The following is a 24,709-nucleotide window of genomic DNA, read 5'->3' on the forward strand; positions in this document are numbered from 1 at the left end:
GGACAGTGGAATGCCACTTTTCAGGTGGGTAATGCCCGTACAGGGAGTCAACCAAAAATCGCTAAGGGTCGCTGGATTTGAATGCCTTAGATCGGACGGTGGTGGAGTGAAAGAGCAGTACGGAGGGTCCCAATGATTAATTATGGCGGCAGATGGCTTTATTATGGTTAAAAACCCAGATTAGTGGTTAAATGGAGGTTAAGGTTAATTCTTCGTTTAAATTATAAAAACGATTTAACAAAGAAAACCTTTGCAAAATAGATATGGCGGACTTGAAATAATATGAATGCCGGCGGATAAATGATATCAGGTCCAGGTTTCCTATCGCATATCGGAGATCGCAACGATGGAGGGTTATTGCTTTAACCGGGACTTGCGATGGAGGCAAATGCAATGTGGCATGAAATATTGCGTCGAGTCAGTCACGCATCGCATATCGCAATGCGGAGGGTATATGTTACAGCTAGGACTTGCGATGAGGGGCGGATGCGATATGGCAATGGATTGTGATATATATCACGTCGGGTCTGGGTCCATCGCAATCGCATATCGCAATGTGGGGAGAGTGGATGCATGTTTGAAAGGCTTGTGATGCGATATTATTATGAAATACATAGTTTTTTAATAAAACTAAAGGCTTCGGGTTATTTAATAAAGGGAATTAATATATATAAAGGGACTTTTTAGGGGTTTAATACTATAGGTTAGTGTTAATATGAAAATAAGAGCAGAAAGTGAAAATATACGAAAAAAGGGGAAATGTAGGCGGAAAAGGGAAATATATGAAATATGAGCGGAAAAGGGAAAAACACTAAGTATTATGCCTTTTCATGGTTTATTTGCTTTTCGCATATGCATCAATACCTAGGCTAAACATCATTTTGTGGGTTTTTCGGGTAAAAGGGGATTTAACATGGTAAAAAGGGATTTTACATAGGATTTTTCACTTTTCCTATGCAAAAAGGGTTGACCTTAGGAAAAGGGGTTTTTATGGAAAATGAATGAATATGAACTGTATGAAGGTAGGAAGGGGAAATTAGTAAATACAGGGATGAATGGGGATGATGGAAGTTAATTAATTGATCTTGTAGACCTTCATTTGCTTTGTGTGATTGCCTCATGGACATAGAAACATGATAAATGTACATTTTGTCCAATCAATAATCAAACTTCTGCAACCTTTGCTCTACTTACCCTTTACTTATCCTATCATTTTTTCTTCACTTAATGGTTGCATTTAAGCTAGCAAACCCTTTTCCTTTCTTTTTATTTTACAAAAGCAAACTATCTAAATCTACCCTTATAACCTCAAAGGCTCAGATTAAACTGATGAGCACCTTATTATTCTCTACCTAACCACTGATCTGCCAAGATTAAACAGTTTGGCCAAATCTTTATTCTCTAACTATAACATCAAATTTAAAGCATGAAGCAGTCAAGATTAAACTATTTGATTGTCATGGGTTGTGGCATTTAAGACAAGCTGCACACAACCATTATTTTGCAAAAAAAGAGTAGTGGCATTTAGACTTGCTCACTTTCAAAGTTTATTTGTTTTTTTTTCTTTCTAACCTAACATTTTCTTTTTGTCTTGATTTTTCAGGACATCTAACCTAACATTTTCTTTGATATGGACATCATCATCAAGATATATTTTTTTTTTTAACATTTTATTCACTATTGTTATGTCCATATCCTAACTTAACATTTTTTCAAATATTTTATCTTATCAAAACGAAAAAATGCTACAACAAAATCCATGGTATGACAATAATGCAGTTGAAACTCAATCTAAGTACTTTCTTGTTTCTAGTCTTTCTAGTTCGTTTCGGGATTCTTTTGATGGTTGGTTGGTAGATAGTGGAGCTTCTAGACATTTCACTAGCTATAGAGAAGTCCTCTAAAATTTGTTTGAAAGGGAGTTTGATTTAAAGATAATTCTTGGGAACAATTCTACATATCATGTGAAGGGGTTTGGATCTATTTCTTTTCGATTGAACTATGGTCAAATCATACAAATACATGATGTCTTATATGTGTCATGGTTGAAGAAGAACCTTGTCTCAATTTTTGCCATGGAAGACAAGTTTTTCAAGGTTGCATTCATCAACGGGAATGTCCATGAATGGCCAAGGAAAATTAGCATGAGAGATGCCTTCACTCTTGGAACCCGGAATGAAGGCCTATATAAAGTTTGTGGGAGCCCTATGTGAACCTTGGTTCATGATGCTCCTCATCAATGTGAGTTGTTGCACGGAAGATTCGCTCACCTTCACTTTGAAGCCTTTCCTAAGGTGAGATGGATGGTTTCTAGAATGCCAGAGATTTGAATAAATCATGATGGAGTTTGTAAGGGATGTGCAAATGAAAAGAAGGTGAAGGGACCATTCCCTTCAAGTAGAAGGACCAATGAATACTTCAACTCATACATTTTGATCTATGTGGATCCATGTCGGTGACATATCTTGGTGGCTACCTGTATTATATAATCTTTGTGGATGACTTCTCCCGCAAGACATGGATTTTCTTCTTAAAGTATAGGGACCAAGCATTTGACATGTTCCAGAACTTCAAGGCACTAGTGGAAAATTAAACAGGGATGAAGATCAAAATCACCAACTTTCACAATGGAGGAGAATTTACTTCAAATGAATTCATTGACTTTTGCAAGAAAGTTGGAATCGAGAAGAAGGCCATCATACCTTACAACCCCGAGAAAAATGGTGTTGCTGAAAGGAAGAACAGGACTATCATGGAAGTGGCCCGAGCTATGGTGCATGATCAAAAGTTGCCAAAGTTTCATTGGGATGAAGTTGCTAACATTGTTGTCTATGTTCAAAATAGGACTCCTCATAAAGCCTTGGGTGACAAGACTCCCGAAGAAGATTTCACAGGTGTAAAGTCTGAAGTTGGACATTTGAGGCTCTTTGGTTGCCTCGTCTACTTTCATGTGCCAAAGGAAAAGAGGACCAAGTTGTAAGCTCTACGAAAGAAAGGTACTTTTGTTGGTTATTGTGAAAATTCTAAAGCTTATAAAATATAGGTACTTGATCAAAGGAATATTGAGTTTAGCAGGGATGTAACATTTGATGAAGATGCTTCCTTTGAGAAAACAAGGAACACTCTTCCCACTATCAATGTTGAAAGAAGGGATAAGACCATGGATGAGCAAGAAGAGCCTTCTATGCCTAAGTCAAAGCCTGATCTTGTTGATGATCACATGGAACTCATGGACCCCTTCAATCCCCCTCTGTGTGATCCTCCTGCCAAGAAGAGACCATTATGGCTTCGTGACACTCTACAAGATGTTGAGAGACATGTTGCAAGAGGACCCTTCAAGGAAAGCAAGAAGCCATGATGATATCAAGGATATGTTGTAGCTATCAGCAACATTATACAATCTAAACCATGCAATTTTGAAGAAGCAATAAAAGAACAAATATGGAAGGATGTTATGGCTGAAGAATGTGAGTCCATCATGAAGAATGATGTGTGGGAAGTGGTTCCAAGACACAAAGAGAAATTTGTTGTGACTTCAAAGTAGATCTACAAAATCAAGCACAGTGCTGATGAAAGTATTGAAAAGTACAAGGCAAGGTTCGCGGCTAGAGGATTTTCCCAAAAAGAGGGAAAGGACTATGATGAGATCTTTGCGTCCATTGCCCGATATACTACCATCCGATCTATCGTTGTTCTTGCTACTAGCCAGGGATATGGATGTGAAGACTTCATTTTTATATGGCATTTTCGATGAAGAGGTATACTTGGAGCAGCAACAGGGCTTTAAAGTGCATGACAGGAAGACTTTTCAGTGCAAGCTAAAGAAAGCACTTTGGACTAAAGCAAGCCCCTAGGGCTTGGTATGCCAACATTTATAGCTATCTGATGAAGCTTGGATTTATGAGAAGCAATGTTGATTTGAATCTCTACTTCAAAGTCGTCCAAGGTATGCCCTTGATTTTGGTATTGTATGTTGATTTATTCTTTACAAGTGGACAGCCTCTTATATTCCAATGTAAGAGGGAGTTGGCCTCTGAATTTGAGACGAAAGACCTTGGTTTGATGCACTATTTCCTGGGCTTAGAAGTGTGGCAGAGACCTGGTGAAATTTTCCTTTCTCAAGGGAAATATGTTGTCAAGCTATTGGATGCAGGTGTTCTACCACTTGATTCTTGAGGATCAAGGTGGGAGATCAGCAGACAATAGGATGTGTTTAATCTTCACCTCTCATGATAAGTGGTATCTCACCTATTATCATTGGTTATAGGGTGGTATATTAATCTCCCCTATGATGATTCTTCTTCTTAAGATCGAGACATCATTGTTCAGCAGATGAGCAGAGATGAGAAATGATACGAGCGATGATGATAATGAGACATGTACATCCGAGACGAGACTTATGATGCAAATGGAAATTCCACCCTAGCTAAGAGGGAGTGTTGAAAATTGGCAGTGGAGGGAGCAACTTCCCATTTGGGAAGCCCAGCAAAACCTAAGGATACCCCACTTGCCCTTGGAAAACTTAAATTTGCACATGGGAAAGTATTATTTTTAAATTGGGTCCAAATCATCTCAAAAAGTACAAGTCAGCCTAGAGGAGAAATTCATTCACCTAAACCACATATAAATAGACCTTGCTTGGCATCATTTGGAAGCATCATCACACACATCATTTATTTTTCATTTAGTTTGATCTGGTCTGAAATTGCAGGGTTTGAGCTCACATGTGCGAAAAGGAGAGAGAGATTTTTGTTGACTGTGTTGAATTTTGTTTTGGCATCGTTGACCAGCGTTGACTTTGGGTGATTTGACTTGGTTTATGGGTCTGTTCTAGAAGGCTGAATTCAGAGAGAAGAAAACTGGAATTTTCTGGGCACTTTAAGCATCTTTGACCACAGATCTGAAGCAATGGTTTCTGCAGGTTGACTTTGACTTTGACCAGAATTTGTGGGCAGATTACTTGGACTGTTTTGACTAGGTTTGACCAAGCAAGGAAGGCTGAATACTTTGCTGCTTTGACCAAACTGTTTGGAGCTGATTTGACCATTGACTTTGGACTGGTTAGGGCTGAGTTGACTTCTGTTGACTTTGAATTTGAACAGGCTGAAAATTGCAGACTAGTGCTTTGATTGGATATTGGATTAGTTGACTTGAAATTCAAGGATTTGACCTTTGACTAGTTGTTTAATGTACTTGGACTATGTATCTCTGCTGAACATTTGATGAACATCTAATAGAAGAAGAATATGGTTGGGTTTTCCGCCTTGTGGGATTTTTCCGTGGTTTGTGATGTAAATCCGTGTCTCATTTGATCTTCGCTGTCTTCTATTATGCATATTGTTTACTGTTCTATCTACAATTGCTTACTGTTATTGGGTAATTGAAGTTAATTGTTAAAGTGATTGTTACAGTATAAAACATTGAAAAATTAACAGCATTGACAATTGCTAGAAGCAAAGGCAAAATTTGATGTCAAGAAAATTTCACATTAATGGCAGCAGTTAGATATCCCCAAGTATTTTCTTTGCTCCCATTTATCCATGAATTCTATTCTACATTCATCTACAGCGCATTAATACAAATCCTACTCAAACTCACAGTGAAAGCAAGTCGTGCATCAGCAGTCAAATCCCTGTACTTTGCACTCAGCTCACTAACTTCATTCCAGCAATTTGGCTTCCCTGTAGGTTCCAACCTGTGAAAGCAATATGAAAACTTTTTTAGGAAATCAGGAATACTGGCCTTCAAGGTAAATGTAAAAAAATGTGAATCGTGAAGCTTAATTGGACAAGGTTAAAGACAAATTTAGTATCTCATTCAACCTCTCCACAAATATTTCTTGGACAATCGAAAAATAGTTGTGACTATAACAAGCACTCAACAGGATGGAAAACTAAAATTGCTTAACACATCTAAAATTGTCATAAAATGGACTCAAGGGTCCATTTTGCTTATAACCTTGTTCTTGTGGGAAGTCCAAATGGAGCACCATCAATGTATAAAGCACACTCAACATAAAGCTCAGGTGTGAGATTCTCGATACAATTTTCCCCCTCTGCAAAATCATGGAACTTTCATAAGTTGCTTTAGGATCTTTACAAACTCTCAACACTACAATAAGATATCAGAAGAAAGTAAATATGGCCCAAATATTAGACATGGGAAACAGGACTTAATAAGAAATGAGTTTCAGGAAATGGTAATGTACATGATCCAGTAATGGAATCAAAGTTGGGGCAACTTCTTAAGGAACAGCAAGAGGAATCATCTGAAACAAAGAAACAACAGGGAATATGTTTTCGAAGAACAGGAAGGAAGCTTCTATTAGAAATATCAGATCCATCTCTCACATTAAAATAAGAAATATTTTAAATTTATCCATGCATAAAGCAATAGTGCACAATTTATTGTGACTTGACTATCCATGCATAGATGAACATATTTTCAATTTGCCAAAAGGAGAGTTTATGTCCATATTAATAGGCCATAATATAAAAAGAATAAGAAAATATAAAAATGGCTAACAAGTTCTAATCTGTTAGGATACATGAGTTCAAAAAAGGGATGGGCACGGAACCTTTAACTTAAGATTGGGATCATCAGGGATACATTGTATTCATATCTATATATATATACATGAACTAAAAATTTTAAAATCATGCATATTGCATAATGCCACGACATCATTTTTACCAAAGTAACAACAAAAATATGCACATAATTGAAATTTTCAAGAATCATATAAAGATTAGAAAAACATCAAACAATACCAAACAGTCAACCTAATCATGATATATCATTCATAGTTTTAAAAACCAGAACCAGTGATTGGACCAGTCCACCTATCAAACCGGGTTTCAAACTGGGACTAGTCAGATCTGAATGAACCGGTCTTTAAAAAAATACACGAAATAATTAGTTTTTAATGAAAAAACTATTTTTAAGATTTAAAACCATGATTCCAGACCAATAGAGATAAAATATGCAAAGTTTGTTCATCTATATATGAGGTAAAGGTGAATATATCAAATTGGCACCGAGTGCAATACATATCAGCAACAAAATACATAATCAATGAGGCTCTAAATGGCCTCTAGAGCCCAAAAACAATGTTATAAGCTATGGGGTCACTGGCCTACTACAAGTCTACATATCAGTGATCAGCATGATCACTCCTCATCATGATCAAACTCATCACCACTACTAGACAAGGGATCATCAACATGAGCTACGTAAATAATTTGGTTGAGTGTTTGAGGACTCCTAAAATTCCTCTGCAACCTTAGCAGTAAAATGGTAGTAGTAGCAACAGAAATAGACATCAAAACTACAAATCACTGATCACCATGATCACTTATGAAACTCATCATTGACTTAGCACTACTAAAGATGGGGTCATCAACAAGAGATACATAAACATCATCTCACTCAAAGTCTTCAAACTTGGATTGCTCAACCTTATAATGTGATAGAAATTGAAAAAGTTTAACATACCTAACCAATGATTTTGGTTTGAGTGAAGGGTTCATCTCCTCAACCTTATAATGTGGTAGAAAAAGGCTTAGCATGCCTAACCAATTATTGTCTTTTGAGTAAAGGGTACATTCTTGTTAAGACCATATGATAGAGGAGTTCAACAATCAATACCACCAACATCAACAAATTTCAAAAATCAATGCCACCAACATCAATATTCTTAAAGGGCTCCATGCTCTTAATCAAACGCCAATCTCATACCCTCATGCATGATAGAATCAAATGGAAACATTGGAAACCCCCAAACTATGAAATCTTGAAAACCATTAAGTCTGTTGAATTTTCAGTGGACTCTAAAATTCTAGTTTCTCCATATGAAATCCAATGAGGTTGAAACCACTCTCAAACATCCTGAGTCATTTCATGCTAATGTTAAAAATAAGTAAAAGGATGAAAATTAAAAATAAAGGAAATGTTACTTTATCCTTTTACTTCAAGAATTTAACATTACCATTGATTGCTAGAGTTGCTAAGGTTGATATGTGTGAGGCAAATGAGACGGAAGGCATGTTTTTCTTAGAGGGGTTGTTTTTGGAGGGAAACAACCCCAAATTTCCCTCAAAATGGCATCAAACTCACAAAACTGCATTCTGCGGGGTCCATAGTTGGCTTGACAATAAATCGATCAGTTCCTTCGTAAACCAGACGGTTTATGGCTAGTCTGACCAAAAAACTGGTGGGTCGCTTAGAAAACCAGGTTTTTCAACCAATTTGATGGCTAGGCTAATGAACCGACTAGTTTAACCGGTTTCCAGTTCAGACCGGCCGGTTTTGAAAACTATGATATCATTATTGTCATTTTGTCCTCTCCACCTATTTCAAAAGTGGATATTGAGGATTTGATGAACCCATATTAGAGAAATAAGAAGAGAAGAAGAGAAATCTAGAAACTTAATTTCACCACTAAAAACTACCTAGCCTGCTCAAATAGATTGGGCCTTCACTAAGAGAGATTAAGCCCTCTTTTATCACTATATAATTGAATGCAAGAGAATAACTCCCCAGCCCATCATTCAAAAAGAGTTTGTGGATGCCCCATTCAGATCAAGACAATCATTAAACTAATATCCAAAAAATTTATGACACAACAAACAACTACGTATCATCGAAATCATTGCCTATATTGGGATCCTCATCATCAATATCACCCTCCAAGCATTAAAATTGTTGAAGTTCTTGGTAGCTTCAGAAGGTCTTCTACATGAGCTTGGTGTCTTAGCAAGTAAAAGATGGTTAATTGCCTCTTTAAGTGCTTGCTTGGTGGAGAAAGCGATTTATAACTTATTTCCTAAGTCTAACTTAGGAGAAGTACAATAATTAAAGTCAATTAATTATTGTTGACTATTAAGCCAAAGTATTAAGGATAACTAATTTAATTGTTTAAGAGACTTAGATATGATCTCAACCATTGATCTCAAGTGAGGCAAGATCATCCTATGTAAAACTTAGGTTTTGATATTCAATGCATCAAAGTGTGTGCTTACATATTTACATTTCAACTACCCAAGGACAAAGATTGAGATCACCACATCTTACACTTACCAAGGAGTATAGTTCACAAGGCCTCGTTTTGTTTTGCGGCAAGCCCTCCAACCTTGGATAAGTAAAGTGTATGATTCCCTAGCCCTCATCAAGAGGTCTTACAGGGGCAAGTTTTAGGATATCTCAACCAAACTCTATCTCAAGGAGGCCATTATCAAACCCACAACTCTCTATGTCTCCAAGATCTAGATACCAAGCTTGTTGCTCAAGAGAGAGTAGAGTACAAACCTTGTAGCTCCAAAGAGAGTAAAAACCTTGTTGCTTAGGGGCATCATCTGCTACAAGCAAATGGTCTCATAACCCGTCATTCAGACAAAGTTTGGCGTCCATCCTTTTTACCTCGATGTCATTTTCAGCTTCATTTATTTCATTCATAGAGTCTAATCTCCCGAAGACTCTTCCACTAGGCAAGAAGGGTATCCCTACCTTGCACTTCACTCCTCAAAGGATCTCACCTTAGACCCTCCCCCAAGCCAAGTATGAAATAGGTTCTTACAGGCATCTCAGCTTCTTCAAATGATTAGTATATCCCCATAACGCCTTCCCCCATCCAAATTCTCCCTTGATGCACCACACCATCTATTGTTCACTAGATGAGTACTAAACCATGCTATTAGAGGATATCTACAAATTCTACATTCAAGTATCTCACCCCAAAAGAGCCTAGGCTCAAAGATGTCTTTCTACCTAGAGAACTTTCTAGAGTTACATGATGGCATGAGCATTCAGCCCCCTTATACATGTAGACATGGGATGTGCTTGCTCAGGATGCCTTTGGGATAGCTCTAGGTTAGCTCACATAGACTTTGAATAGAGACAGATAACCATATACCATGATCTAATAAGATATGCCAAGTGTGTCACCTTTGAAAGCCAAAGACAGAGATGCACATCATATTCAGATGTCCCATATACTATAAGATCATAGGATGCTACCACTGCCTCTATAGGGACTCAGGAGGCTCCCTTACTACTTTCTTTCGATACTATGATCAAAGGTGCTTAGCCCTCTTCATTAGGAATATTTTTAGCCCCAAATCTCAACTCCTACATGCCATACCTCACACTAGGAAGACCAAACTGATTACCTCATACTTCCTGATTAATTTGTCATATAGAAGCAATAAATGATAAGCAAAGTTCCAGAGAGCATCAAACAGCAAGAAGGTGAGACCTCGAGTTTCTCCTCAGCCTTTCCCTTTGGGAGACCACTCAATACTACTAAGACCGGTTCAAAGGTGTCAGTCCATACATCAAGCCACATGTCCTCAAAGTGTTAGTATTTCTAGCTCATACAAGTAATTCCATGAGGGTGTCCACATATGGAAATCGTCATTAAAGGTATCCTATGCTTTTTCCAGAAGTTCGCTTTATTAATTAATTAATAAAATGAATGTCCTTTCATTAAAGTGACTTTAATTAATAAAGTGACTAAAGTGGGTCACTTGATGATTTAATTAAAAGAGAGCCATTGATCTCACGATTAGATCTTTAACCATTGAAGATTAGGTTTTTGGCTCATGTCAAAGTTATAAGAGACAAAGAGGGAAAAAAACAAAGACACACAGAAAGCATTCATTTCACAAGTCACGTGAGTGAACAAGAAAATCAAACATCTTTAGATTTTCTGAAACCCAACACCTGGTATTTAGTTCCAAGCAATAAATTACTAAACAAATACAAAGTTAAGTTCCTAACAAAAATAATAAGTGAAAGCAAAATTACTTGATTTGAATCACAACGAGACACAAATATTTGCCCAACACATCAGTTCATCATTAATAAAACTCATAACTTACTTGGGCTATTGTCCTGGGATAATGGCCCAGCTGAGAAAATACAAATTACAATACTTTGAATCTGATCCAGTAGATCTACTCTCCCTTGCAAATTTGGATCTCCAACCCCTCTGCACTCTCTCAAACCCAACACATGCTCACTAAAATGTCGCTCTCAACCTTGTGTTGTTGTTGTGTCTTTGCCTCAACCCTTAGGCTCAATCTATAACTTTTTTTAACTAAGATCAACAGCCAAAATTAGCTCGTTAAAGCTAACTAAAGATAAGTTACTTTAGTTAACTTTCTTATCTTTAGCTTTCTTTACTTTAACTCAAGTAACAGTGATAAATTTAGCTTGCATTACATGCATATCTCATTAATGTCACATGCAACTCACTTGCACAATCTACATGTTACATGCAATCAACATGCAAACTTCGCATGTCACATGCAACTAACATGCATGTCCTACATGTCGCATGCAAGCTCCTAAAGAGGCAAAGCAAGGTCCTTTTAGTCAAGACACTAGCTAGAAGTACCTACCTGAGCTACAAAAATCAACACTCCCTCTTAGCAAGGAGGTACTTCTGGAAGAACCTCCTCCACCTCGATCTGTCTCCAATCCCATCGCGTCATTTGTTGTTGTAGTTGCTCCCTCTGAACTAGAAGATTTCCCTATTACCTACTTCAAAATGTGACCTAAAGACTTGTTCCTTCCAACAATGCTCCTAAAATCCTGCTCCTTAGAATCCATCAACGTTAGCTCATACCAACTAGTGCTAACAGATCTGGAAGAGGCCTCCTGCCCATCTACCAAATTAGAACATTGAGTCCCTAGTATCAACTCGGCCTTCAGAGCTTTATGCTCAATCCCTATCACTAACATCGATATTGTGCTAAGTCCTTCTAGCACTATTATGGGTTTATCTTGGTCCATTGAGACACCCATAAACTCTACTGCCAATCCCCCAATTGGTACAGTCTCCCTCTCTCCCTCTAAAGGTTGAGCTTCGCCAATCCTTCTAGTAGACTTGGTATTGTCCTTCGTACCCTATTGTTGGTTATAATTTCCAACTTGTGCTTGTCACGACAAATCCTCTGCCCAATGACTTTCCACCCTGTTTAATAATTCTGCTAGGGACTCCTTGCTATCCATTGCATCCTGCAGTTATTCGATCATGCTCAATGCGACATTCTGTCCATGGCACGACCCTCTACAACCATCCCTATGTTGAAAGAAATGTAACTAGGTTCGGCCTTCATAAATGTACTTTTGATATTTGTACTTACTCAAGAAAAGAAATATTATTTTTATAATATATGTCAATGAGTTTCTTGCTCATTGAAATAGGTCTAGCACATGTTAAGTGCTACAGGTGACTCATGGAGTCAAAAGAAAATGTTCAAGACCTTAAGGGCATGTTACACCATGTATATAATTGTGTTAGAGTCAAAAGGAATACCTCCAAGCAAAGTCAAAGTCGTCTCCCTGCAACAAAAGCCTTCAAGCAGCAAAATGGTGAAGAAATAAACAAGTCAGCCTCAAGTCCGCTCAAAAGAAGGAGATGGACTCCTATATAAGGAGCCATTAGACCTCCCCAATGAAGAACATAATCATCTCTGAAATCAGCGAGATAGAGGACGAGTAAAGGGTACCAAAAAGGAAAGTCTAAGGGTCTCCAAGTGCAGCGAAGAAGGGAAGAAGAGCGAAGTTTTGGACTTTCTAGGGCTTGAAAATTGGTGGAGAGGCTAAGGCACATAATCCAAGACCCAGAAATGGTTTGGGGAAATTCCACCCAGTTGGAGAGACATTAAAATAATTAATATTTTTAATGGGGTTCCTAAGTCTAAACTTAGGAAAATTAAAATATTAATGGGTATTAATATAAAACTGGGTGAGAATGTTCTAAATGACATGGATCAAGCCAAATCTAATCTTAGTCGTTGATTAGGGACTTAATCTCAATTGTTGAAGACTCAACAGGAAAAGTATAAGAGGAGGCTTGAGCGTCAATTGGACATACACCAAATTGGTCAGTGAGTTCGATTTCAGTGGTTTGTCGCAACGAGGAGTAGTTCGGCACGAGGCCAAGAATACAGAGCAGAGAGGCAAAGATAGTGCCAGAAAGACAGGGCAGAGCCTGGAGAGGCTAATGAAGAGGCAGTTGGGTGATACACAAAGGCAACTGGGAGCTATGCCAAGGCTGAAGAGGCCAACGAGGGTGACGCAGAGGGTCTGAGAGTTGACGCAGAGGCTTCAATAGCTGCGCAGAGGCTTCAATAACTGCGCAGAGGCTAGCAGAGCTGACGCAGGGCCAAGAGGCAGCGCCGGAAGAATTTTCGTGGGGGAGGCTGAGTGCTGGTGAGCCGAGAAGGGTGACGAAATCCCTGCAGAGTGACGCAAAGCAGTGGAAGCTGCCATAGTTGCTATGGGATCATTCATCCGGTGATTGATCAACCGGAATATCTGTCTCCAAGGAGAAGTACTACTGCCGAGGGCATTCTCTGTTGGGTGAGCCATTTATGGCGCCCTAGTTGTATTCAAAAACTGCATAATAATAAAACCCTCATATCTGTTACGCCGGTTTTCCCGCATTGGGTTTTTCTGGGGACGATTGTCCAAAAATAACGACGTCCCTTGTGTGTTTGTCTCAGTTATTTCAGTTGTTGATCTGTATATGAGTTAAGCTTGCATTTGTGTTTATTTTAGCATTTATATTTATAAATAACTTGTTAATGGAATAAACAAGCAGGAGAAACTAAACCAGATAATGCAGTAGGGATTTTTAACGTGTCAGACTTAGAAATTTCAACATGAAATCAGAGCATTGCAGATCACAGGAGGACTGAAGGTACCAGCAATAATCTGAAGAATTTGCAGCAGTAGCAGTTGTCCCAAGAGACAGCATTGTTCCAGAGCAAAAGCAGTAGAGAAGATCATTTCGAGCCAAGAGGAGAGTCAGCGTAGAGGCAGAGAGGGGAAAATCAGACCTACGCAGTGCCCAAACATCTTTCTCAGCTAGGAAGGATTGACGTTGTGGCTAGGAGGAGCAGATTTTGTCGTTGCTGGGATTGCGCAAAGCCTGAAAGGCTCAGTTTCTTCAGTTGTCAGGGCTTGGGGAGCTTGTGATTGAGAAGCTGGTGGGGTGTTGTTTCTGTCAGTGCAGAACAGTACCTAAGGGGACCGAGCCAAGGCAGAGGGAGTCGCTACCTTGACAGATTTCTAGCCAAGAATCAAGATTCGAGTTGCAATTGCAAGGAGGATTGGAGAGGAGCGGTTCAACATTTGGCGGGAGGATTTCCAACAAGGAAATCAGGACATAGAGGGAGATTTCTAGGAGGGAAGTTGAAACTCAGAGGGAGTCCAGAAGAGGAGCTGAAATGGCAGTGAACAGACTGAGGGATCAGGACAGGTTTGACGGGGCTTCCAACTTTGTCATCTGGAAGGCCAAGATCCTGGTAATCCTGGATCGACATCGCATCAAGGACTTTGCCTTGAGAACCGTGGTTGTCCCGGTCGACCTAGCTGAAAATGAGAGGTATGAGGATGCAATGGCGAAGACGAAGTGCTAGATCTTTGACAAGGTCAAAGATCATGTTGTACCACATATTGTTGAAAAGAACACAACAAAGGAAATGTGGTATACTTTGACAACCTTGTATCAAGGCACTTCCATGCAGCAGAAGATGCTATTGGAGAATCAGCTGCGGTCGTATCAGATGCAGAAGGGAGAACAGATAGATCCGTTCCTCCTCAGATTGCAGGAGATTCGTGACCAACTTATTTCCACAAGGTCTACACCGGATCCAGAGTTCATGGTGAGGACCGCCCTGAATGCAATCTCTGAGGAGTGGGAGACATTTCTCCAAGGCATTTTGGGCAGAGCTACTCTTCCAAGATGGGAGGAGATGTGGGCAACTCTTCGCCAAGAAGAGATCAGGAGGTTGACCAAGGCGGGGAGTAGTGGCAAGGGAAGTCGAATCAAGAAAGAGGAGAAGGATGCAGTTCTAGCATCTGCGGGACAATAAGAGAAGAGGAAGAAGGAAATCTCCAAGGTGAAATGCTTCCATTGTGGGGAGCTGGGACATTATGCATCCCAGTGTCCAAGGAAGAAAAACAAGGGAGAGGCTTCCAACTCCAAGGCAGCTCCAGCTAAGGCGGAGAAAGAGGTCGAGACTGATGATGACTGTGCCATGAGTGCTCATGCACCTCTAGAGAAGAGGTGGGGATACATCGAGTTGTAGTTAGGAGGACTACATACTAGGGGCAGGATCGTTGAGGTGCACAAACTCTTGGATCATATCCGGCTACGGGAGCCCTTAACGACAGTAGCAGAATGACAAATGTCGGGTGGATCAAAGTGTAGTGGAGCAGCAATGCAGTGCTTGAGTGCAGAAATCTGAGGCAGCACAGTGGAGGGTGCAGCGGTGCGAGAGGTACAGAGTTGTATGCAACAGTGTAGTAGCATCAGAGGGAGCACAGTATAGTAGCAGAGGCAACTTCAGTTTCACGTGGCTTCCAGAATGGCTGGTGTTGATTTGGGTAGCACCAGATGTGCTCTAGCCATGAAATTTGGTGGAGAGGTTGTGGCACATTAAATCTCCAATACCCAGAAAAGGTTTGGGCAAATTCTAAACAGATCAGGAGATATTAAAATAATTAATATTTTGAATGGAGTCCCTAAGTCTAAACTTAGGGAAAATAAAATATTAATGTGTACTAATATGAATCTGTGTTAGATTGGTCCAAAAGACATGGATCAAGCCAGATCTAATCTTAGTCGTTGATTAGGGACTTAATCTCGACTGTTGAGATGTCAACAGGAAAAGTATAAGAGGAGGCTTGAGGGTCACTTGGAGAACAGACCAGGTGATCAGTGATTCTATTCTCTAGAGCAGGGTTTGCTAAGAGAGATAGAATTAGTGATCGGGAGAGCAGCTGAGGGCCATTGAGTACAGAGGAACAGAGAGGCAGAGATTGTGTCGGGAGAGAAGCGCAGCAACCAAGGAGGGTGATGCAAAGCCAATAGGGGCTCACGCAGGGCCATGCAGAGGCAGCCAAGTGTTGCGCAGAGCACCAAAGGGGCCAGCGTAGCTGACGCAGAGGCTCCCAGAGCTAACGCAGGGCCTCGGGCTGACGCAGGCCAAGAAACGTTGATGCAGGGCCAACGTGAGACACAGAGGGGTTGACGCAGTCCAGATTGGGCAGACGCTGGGGTTGTAGGAGCAGTTTTGTGCTGAGGAGCTATCGGAAGGGTTTTCCGAGGTTTCAGCCAGGATATTTCTCTCAAACTGTGAGGTATAACTGCTAAAGAAATTCTCTGTTGGGTAGGCCAATTACGGCACCCAGATTGTACTCTTATATTGCTTAATAAGCAAACCCTCAGATAGCTGCACCGGTTTTCCCGCATTGGGTTTTTCCGGGGACATTGGTCCAAAAATAATGGTGTCACGTGGTGTGTTTGTTCTTGTTCCTTTTAGTTGTTGATCTATAATATGTTGAGCATGCACTGGTGTTTATTTTCAGTATTTACTTTGTAAATAACTTGTTAAAGAAAAATTAACAAGTAGGTAGGAATAAATCAGGGAAAGTGCATCAAGGGTTTCTAAATTAAGTAAACTTGAAAACTTCAACATGCTATCAGAGCGTGATTGCATATCACAGGAGGACTAAGAGACATCAGCCGAGCGGAGCAATAGCAGTAGAAAACAGCGATCCTGAGGTAACAGAAGTTGTTTCTAGCAGCGCAGAAGCCAAGGAAGTGTGACGCAGAGCCAGCGAGAGCCACGCAAAAGAAGTCGAGAACTGCGCAGAGCCTCAGAGAGGCCGGCGTTACTGACGCAGAGGGCCAGAGGGCTGACGCAGACCCATCCAGGGTGACGCAGAGCCAGTGTGAGGCAGAGAAGGGCTGACACAGTTCACAGAGAGGCAGTTGTTGGGGACTAGAAGGCTACAGGAATATTGCAGAGTGGAGCTGGTGAGGTACTGGAGTCAGAACAATACCTGACAGAGCAAGGCCAAAGGAGTTGTTACTAAGGGTTTCTAGTCGAGGAACCTGGATCAGCAGTGCAGTTGCACAAGACGATCAGAGTAGGGGGCATCTCGACAAACGGCAAAGGATTTCCAGGAGGAAAATCAGGACTGGGAGGGAGTTCAGAAGAGAACTTCCAAACGGGAAGTAGAGGAGCGCATGGCACTACACGGGGTAAGAGACCAAGATAGACTGGACGGAGCATCGAACTTCGCAGTCTGGAAGGCCAGAATATTATCAGTGCTTGACAGGAATCGTGTCAAGAACTTCACCTTGAAGGTTATAGCTATCCCAGTCGACCCCAATGATAATGGCAAGTACGAGAAGGCGATGGCGGGGGCCAAGTGCATTATCCTTGACAGGGTCAAGGATCATGTGGTACCACATATAGCCGAGAAGGAAACAACATTTGAGATGTGGGAGGTTCTCAAGAACCTGTACCAACATACTTCTGTGCAGAGAAGAATGCTTCTCGAGAACCATATGAGGTCGTATCAGATGAAGAAGGGTCAAACGATTGACTCCTTCCTCGAACGACTAAATGAGATCCGAGATCAGTTGACTGTTATAGGAATGACAACGGATTAGGAGCTTATGGTGAGGACAGCCCTGAATGTTGTCTCAGAAGAGTGGGAAGTGTTTGTCCAGAGCATCCTGGGCAGAGGGACTCTCCTACCTTTGGACGAGGTGTGGGCAGCTCTTCGCCAGGAAGAGATCAGACGGCAGTCAAAGACAGGTAGCAGTAGCAAAGGGATCAAGGTCAAGCAGGAGGAGGAGGATGTGGCCCTAACATCTGAGGGAAAGCAGAAGCGAAAGAAGAAAGATCTCTCCAAGATCAAGTGCTTCCACTTTGGGGAGATGGGTCATTATGCGACCCATTGCCCAAGGAAGAAGAGTAAGGAAGAGTCTTCTGAGACTAAGGCAGCGCCAGCACGGGCAGAGAAGGAAGTTTTGACAAACGATGATTATGCCATGAGTCCACACACACCACTTGAGCGGAAGTGGGGAGAAATCGAGCTATAGTCAGGTAGACTACAGGTGATGAGGGGCAGGATCCTCGAGGTACCCAGCCTCTTGGATTAGACCTTGCTACAGGAGCCCCGACGAGGAGCAGCAGGACTGGCTGAGTGGGTAGAGACGGATGCGAATGGAGCGGCACAGAGAGGTACAGTGCAGTAGTCCCAAGATAGTACAAAGCTAGCAGGCTGCAGTAGTGCGAGAGGCACAGGAGTGTTGCACCAGTGCAGGGAGGTACAAAGAGGTGTGCAACGGTGCGAGATGCAGGGAGGTGTTGCAGCAACGTGGAGGTCAGAGAGAGGGAGCACTTGTCAGCGGTAGAGGGAGCTTCACCATCAGTGGGTGTTTCTAGCCCAACTGGGAGATCAGTTACTTACTTCTCAGTAACTAAGTTGCAGTGAAGCAGTGGGCAGCACGATGCAACATGATGAGAGGTGCAGTGCAGATGCAGTGCTAGGAGGAAGGACCAGCAGCAGCACTGATGCAGAGGGAGCTGTCGTATAGATGCAGCAGTGGCAATGGCAGAACCATGGGCAACAATACAGGAGGCAACAATGCAAAGGATGTTGTGCAGGAAGGCCTAGCATCAACACAGGTACCGATGTCGAATGATTAGAGTAATACTCAGCGAGGAGTATTGCTACAGCACAGTCCTCGCTAAGAGGGAGTGTTGATTTTGGGTAGCATCGAATGTGCTCTAGCCACGAAATTTGATGGAGACTTTGGGGCACATGAGATCTCCAATACCTAGAGAGGGTTTGGGTAGATTCTGAACAGATCAGGAGATATTAAAATTATTAATACTTTGAATGGAGTCCCTAAGTCTAAACTTAGGGAAAATAAAATATTAATGTTTATTAATATGAATCTGTGTTAGAATGGTCCAAAAGACATGGATCAAGCCAAATCTAATCTTAGTCGTTGATTAGGGACTTAATCTCGACCGTTGAGATGTCAACAGGAAAAGTATAAGAGGAGGCTTGAGGGTCACTTGAAGAACAGACCAAATGATCAGTCATTCTATACTCTAGAGCGGGGTTTGCTAAGAGAGATAGAATCAATGATCGGGAGAGCAACTGAGGGGCAGTGAGTACAGAGGAACAAAGAAGGCAGAGATTGTGTAGGGAGAGCAGCGCAGTAGTCAAGGAGGGTGACGCAGAGCCAGCAGGGGCTCACGCAGGGCCACGTAGAGGCATCCAAGCGCTGCGCAGAGCACTAGAGGGGCCAGCGTAGCTGACGCAGAGGCTCCCAGAGCTAACGCAGGGCGTCCTGGGGCTGACGCAGGCCAAGAAACACTGACGCATGGCCAGCATGAGACAGAGAGGGGCTGACGCAGTCCAGATTGGGCAGACGTTGGGGTTGCAGGAGCAATTTTGAGCAGAGGAGCTGCTGAAAGGGTTTTCCAGGGTTTCAGCGAGGAGATTTCTCTCAAACTGTGAGGTATAGCTGCCAAGGAAATTCTCTGTTGGGTAGGCCAGTTACGACACCAAGATTGTACTTTGATATTGCTTAACAAGAAAACCCTCAGATAGTTGCACCGGATTTCCCGCATTGGGTTTTTCCAAGGACATTGGTCCAAAAATAATGGTGTCATGTGGTGTGTTTGTTCTTGTTTCTTTTAGTTGTTGATCTGTAATATGTTGAGCATGCACTGGTGTTTATTTTCAGTATTTACTTTGTAAATAACTTGTTAAAGAAAAATTAACAAGTAGGTAGGAATAAATCAGGAAAAGTGCATGAAGGGTTTCTAAATTAAGTAAACTTAGAAACTTCAACCGCTGGGATGTCAGTGTTTGGGAGAAATCAATTACCTATTTCTCGGTAACTGAGTTGCAGTGCAACAGTTAGCAGCGGCAGTGCTAGGGGTAGCATGGGCCACATGTTGAGAAGGCGCTGCAGCCTGCAGTACAGATGTAGCAGTGGCAGTGGCAGTGTAGCAGTGGCAGTGTCATGGGCAGCAGTACAGGAAGCAGCAGTGCAGATGATGTGAGGCAGCAAGCCAAGCATCAGCACAAGTACCAGTGCGAAGGATCAGTGTGATGTTTCGGTAGTGGGGCATTACTAGAGCACATTCCTTGCTAAGAGGAAGTGTTAATTTGTGGTAGCATCGGATGTGCTCTAGCCATGAAAATTGGTGGAGAGGCTAAAGCACATAAGATCTCCAAGACCCAAAAATAGTTTGGGGAAATTCCACCTGGTTGGAGAGATATTAAAAAAATTTAAATTTTTAATGGGGTTCCTAAGTCTAAACTTAGGAAAATTAAAATATTAATGGGTATTAATATAAAATTGGGTGAGAATGTTCTAAATGACATGGATCAAGCCAAATATAATCTTAGTCGTTGATTAGGGACTTAATCTCGGTCGTTGAAGACTCGACAAGAGAAGTATAAGAGGAGGCTTGAGGGTCAGTTGAAGATACACCAAATTGATCAGTCAATTCAATTTTCTGGAGTGGGGTTTGCTAAGAGAATCAAACTAGTGATCTGTTGCAGCGAGGGGCAATTCAGCACGAGGCAAGAATACATAGTAGAGAGGCAGAGATAGTGCCAGAGAGACGACACAAAGCCTGGAGAGGCTAACGCAAAGGCAGTTGGGTGCTACGCAGAGGCAGCTGGGAGCTACGCAGAGGTTGAAGACGCCAGTGTGGGTGACGCAGAGGGTCTGAGAGCTGACATAGTGTCTTCAGTGGTTGTGCAGAGGCTAGCAGAGTTGACACAAGGCCAAGAGGCAGCGCCGGAAGAATTTTCGTGGAGTAAACTGAGTGTTGGTGAGCCGGGAAGGGTGACGCAGTCCCTGCAAAGTGATGCAGAGCAATGGAAGTTGCCATAGTTATAGTGGGATCGTTCATCCGATGGTTGATCAGCCGAAATATCTGTCTCCAAGGAGAAGTACTACTGCCGAGGCCATTCTCTACTGGGTGAGCCATTTTTGGCACCCTAGTTGTATTCAAAAACTGAATAATAATAAAACCCTCATATCTGCTGCCTTGTTTTCCCGCATTGGGTTTTTCCGGGGACGATTGTCCAAACATAACGATGTCCCTTGTGTGTTTGTCCCAGTTATTTCAATTGTTGATCTGTATATGAGTTAAGGCTGCATTTGTGTTTATTTCAGTATTATTTATATTTATAAATAACTTGTTAATGGAATAAACAAGCAGGAGAAATTAAACCAGATAATGCAATAGGGATTTCTAACATGTCAGACTTGGAAATTTCAACAATCTCAAGAAGTATTTCGTTGGAGCAAGAAAAGGGTGCCTCCATAAGCAAAGGACATCACCAAGAATTAAAGAAGGAACATCTCAACTAGAAGCTCACATAAGCAAGGTCTATCTCTAGACAAAGAATGAAGAAGAAGGTCAAAGTGTTGGGGAGCAAAGTGTCGGAAGAAGGAAGACTAAGTGTCGAAAAACAAAGTGCAGAAAGGAGGAAGGACTTGACTTGTGCTTGGAGGACATCCTAGTCAAGGGTCTACGGTTTGGCATTGATCAATAAAGAAACTTCAATAGAAGAAACTTACCAAAGTGTTTTCCTCACTAAGAGAGAGAGGTTTTGAACTTGGCAGAGAGCCAACATTTGTGTTCTTGTCTTTCTGTTTTGGTAGCAGTTTGATGAAACACACTCTAATAATAAGAAGAAGATCTAGCTAAGATAATTGTAAATGTGCTTCACAAATTGTTATCAAGTCGAGAAGAATCCTAATATATATATTAGCCCTTGATTCTTCAACACCCTGGTTGCTCTTATCAGCCTACTATTGTACATTGCCACTTTACCTTGTGTTGACTATCATTACCCTTACTACGCCTAGCAAAACCTTGTCGACACGAGCACCACTTTGCCTATGACTAGATATCGCTACACAAAGCCTTGTCTCATCTTGTCTTTGCAAGTTGATGCTTCCCATAGCTGCAAATATGACATATCCACAACTCTCGCTCAACTACTCTGTCGATGGTTGGTTATCAAATCCCAGCCTGGTTCCTTTTGACCCCAAGCTACGTTCCATCTCCATGCATGTTGTTGTCATGTTGTCAATAGCTTCTTGGGCCATCGCTTGCTGAGATTCCTGGTCAGCCCACTTGTTGTGGCCTCGAACTAGCTATCGGATGCAACTCACCCACTCTTGTGTCGTTTCCTCTACGTGCACAACGAGCTTCTTTTCACATGGCCCTAACAACACCTTTGGCCTATTCCTTGTAGCAGCTCTGGTTGATCTTAAACCCCACTTGACATTGCTACCCTGGAACCCACGACACTACACTCTACTCTCCCATGGAAGTGTGGATCCAACTCTCATGGCTTGCTTTGTCACTTCACAACCTTTACTTAACAATTGGACCCCCACGTTGACAACACCTACTACTAACAAATACCCTGCACATTCACTCCTGTTGGCTCCCTTACGCCCATGCATCCATGGGGTTTCCTTGTGCATCTAACCCCAAGATCTGAACCCATGCACTGTTAATTTGTATGTCAATAGCTACATATCCCACCTGGAGACCTCAATTATTCACCACCTTACCGACCCAACCACCTCTCTTGTAATGTCTCAGCGAACTACCTGCGAAAATTCTAAATCTAACTTTGATCTAAGACTTATTGCAATTATCTGGTAATTATCCAAACTATCCTTTTTAAGATTGTCCCAACAAAAATATTTATTGCAAATATTGAATAAAAACACTTGCAATATTCACCAATAAAAAATATACAAGAACTGAGAAAACCACACAAAAATGGACACCGATATTTTAAGACAAATGTCACTAGAAAAACCTTAATGTGGGGAAAAACAGTTCTATAGATGAAGATTTTATTATGTCAACAATTTTGTAATTAATAGATATTACAACTGCTTGTCATACATTGGCAAAGTTTCCATAAATATTTTTCTCTCCTCTTTTGTTGATCAACATGGCTAGGGAAATAATCCTTCAGCCCCTTTCCTGCAATGTCCACTACCTCCCTACAGCTCGCATTGGTAAACTGGAAATTTGCACTGGCTCTCCGACAAAGTAGCACGAATTTTGGCAACTCGCACTAATCACATGTGCAGCCTTTTGGAACTCGATTTTCCTTCCTGGAAACTCGATCTATCTTCCGAGCTCACACTGCCTCTTAAAGAACTCGCACCTCCTCCAACAAACTCGCACTTGCTCCAGAAAATAACTCAGCCTTCTCTGCAGAAAAATATACTAGCCAACGAAGCTCCCTCTGAAGCTAGAAATCTCTTAAATGAAGAATAACTCTGGAATATGCCTCTCACTCAATCACTACTAAAACCCTCACTCGTGTCAAACCTCGCGCTATCACTACACCTCAATTCGTTGATCTCCAAGATTCCCATTGATTTCCTCTTATAATCTCTCGTTGAGAATTCAATAGCCAAGATCTAATCCCAATCGATGGCTAAGATCATCTTGACTCTATCAAGTACCTTTTCTAGAAGTCACTAGAGAGAAATCAACTTGTCTCAATTAATACTAATTACTTAACTTGTTTTCCCAAGTTAGACTAAGAAAATTATTGAAAACTAGTTAATAATATAATTAAGAAATTTTCCCTTAGAAAAATTTCTTGGGCTTGGAGATATTTTATTCTCTTGTGCTCTTAGCCTCAATGACACCACCTAAGACTATAACACCTATCTGAGCTACAAAATCTAACACTATTGTGCGATCTATTGTCGACCAACTCTATACATGCAGCCCTATGCAACTATTCTCCTCCAATCCAGTTGGTCCTGGCAACAAATCTGTCAAATAGCATTATCGGCCACCCTCGACTAGGCCATCAGCCAATACACCTACCGTCCTACTCTTTAACTATCGCTCAATTGCTCCTTTGTGACGATCGTGCACCCTTTTCTACCTAGGTTTCCTGCAGCCATACCACACTATCCACCTGTATTGTCAATGTTGATTGCTACACACGTCCGATCCTCAACCAATCTTTCCATAACAACCTGCTTGCCAACTTGTCAACCCAGGCAGCAGCTCGACTCAATTTGTAGTTAAGTGGGTTGTCAAGCTTGTCAACCTCACGCACGGCCCTTTTTTTAAAATGGTGCCAAAAGAAATCAACTCGGGAAAAAAAATTCATCTCAACCGGTCAATTTACCTTGACCCTTAAAAATCATTTTTGGTTCAAATGATTGCATCCAAACTTGGCTTCAGCAATGCGATACGAACCCAACACCTACAATTTCGAGATTGATTCAGAGTTTCGACTACCAAATCATGTTAGATTTTCCAAAAGCTAGCACTTAGCATTTAATTCCAAACAATAAATTACTGATCAAATACACAAGTTCCTAACAAAAATATTAGGCAGAAGCAAAATTACTATTTGAATCACAATAAGGCACAGAGCTTTTTGCCCAACAAATCAATTCATCATTAATAAAACTCAAAAATTACTTGGACTCCCATCTTGGGATAATGGCCCAACTAAGAAAATATAGATTATAATACTCTAGATCTTATTGTTGAAATTTGGTACCGGAGGACAGGTGGTTCCCTAAGGCTTTGATCTTTGGCCTAGGGAAAAGTGTCCAAAAGAATTTAATTTTTCTCCTAAAGTAACTTTATAATTTTTTATAAAGTTAAATCTAATTTGAAAATGACTTTAAGTGATAAAGTTACTAAGTCTAATTTTAAAGTGACTTTTATAAAGTCAATGAAAAATTAGAAAGGAAAAGTGACTTTGGAAATAAATGACTAAGTGGGTCTTTATTAAAGTGGGGTGAATTAAAAAATAGAAAGTGAGATTTAAATGAGCATTTAATCTCAGC

The 24,709-nt window shown here is 41.1% G+C and overlaps 1 protein-coding gene across 1 annotated transcript in view; it reads right to left on the reverse strand.

Moving 5' to 3' along the window:
- LOC149216328 (phosphatidylinositol 3-kinase, root isoform-like) overlaps window positions 1-24,709 on the reverse strand; it is a 477,313-nt gene that overhangs the window by 406,018 nt on the left and 46,586 nt on the right. The window contains exons 3-4 of the mRNA XM_089392772.1: window positions 5,959-6,055; window positions 5,599-5,695 (exon numbers count right to left, since the gene is read on the reverse strand). Coding sequence (XP_089248898.1) covers window positions 5,599-5,695; window positions 5,959-6,055 — 194 coding nt within the window. The remainder of the gene's footprint in view (window positions 1-5,598; window positions 5,696-5,958; window positions 6,056-24,709) is intronic.

The sequence above is a fragment of the Pinus tabuliformis genome, chromosome 1_1 (assembly GCF_031772625.1).
Source record: "Pinus tabuliformis cultivar Carrire ecotype Pingquan chromosome 1_1, CPIR1, whole genome shotgun sequence".
NCBI classification, from domain to species: domain Eukaryota; kingdom Viridiplantae; phylum Streptophyta; class Pinopsida; order Pinales; family Pinaceae; genus Pinus; species Pinus tabuliformis.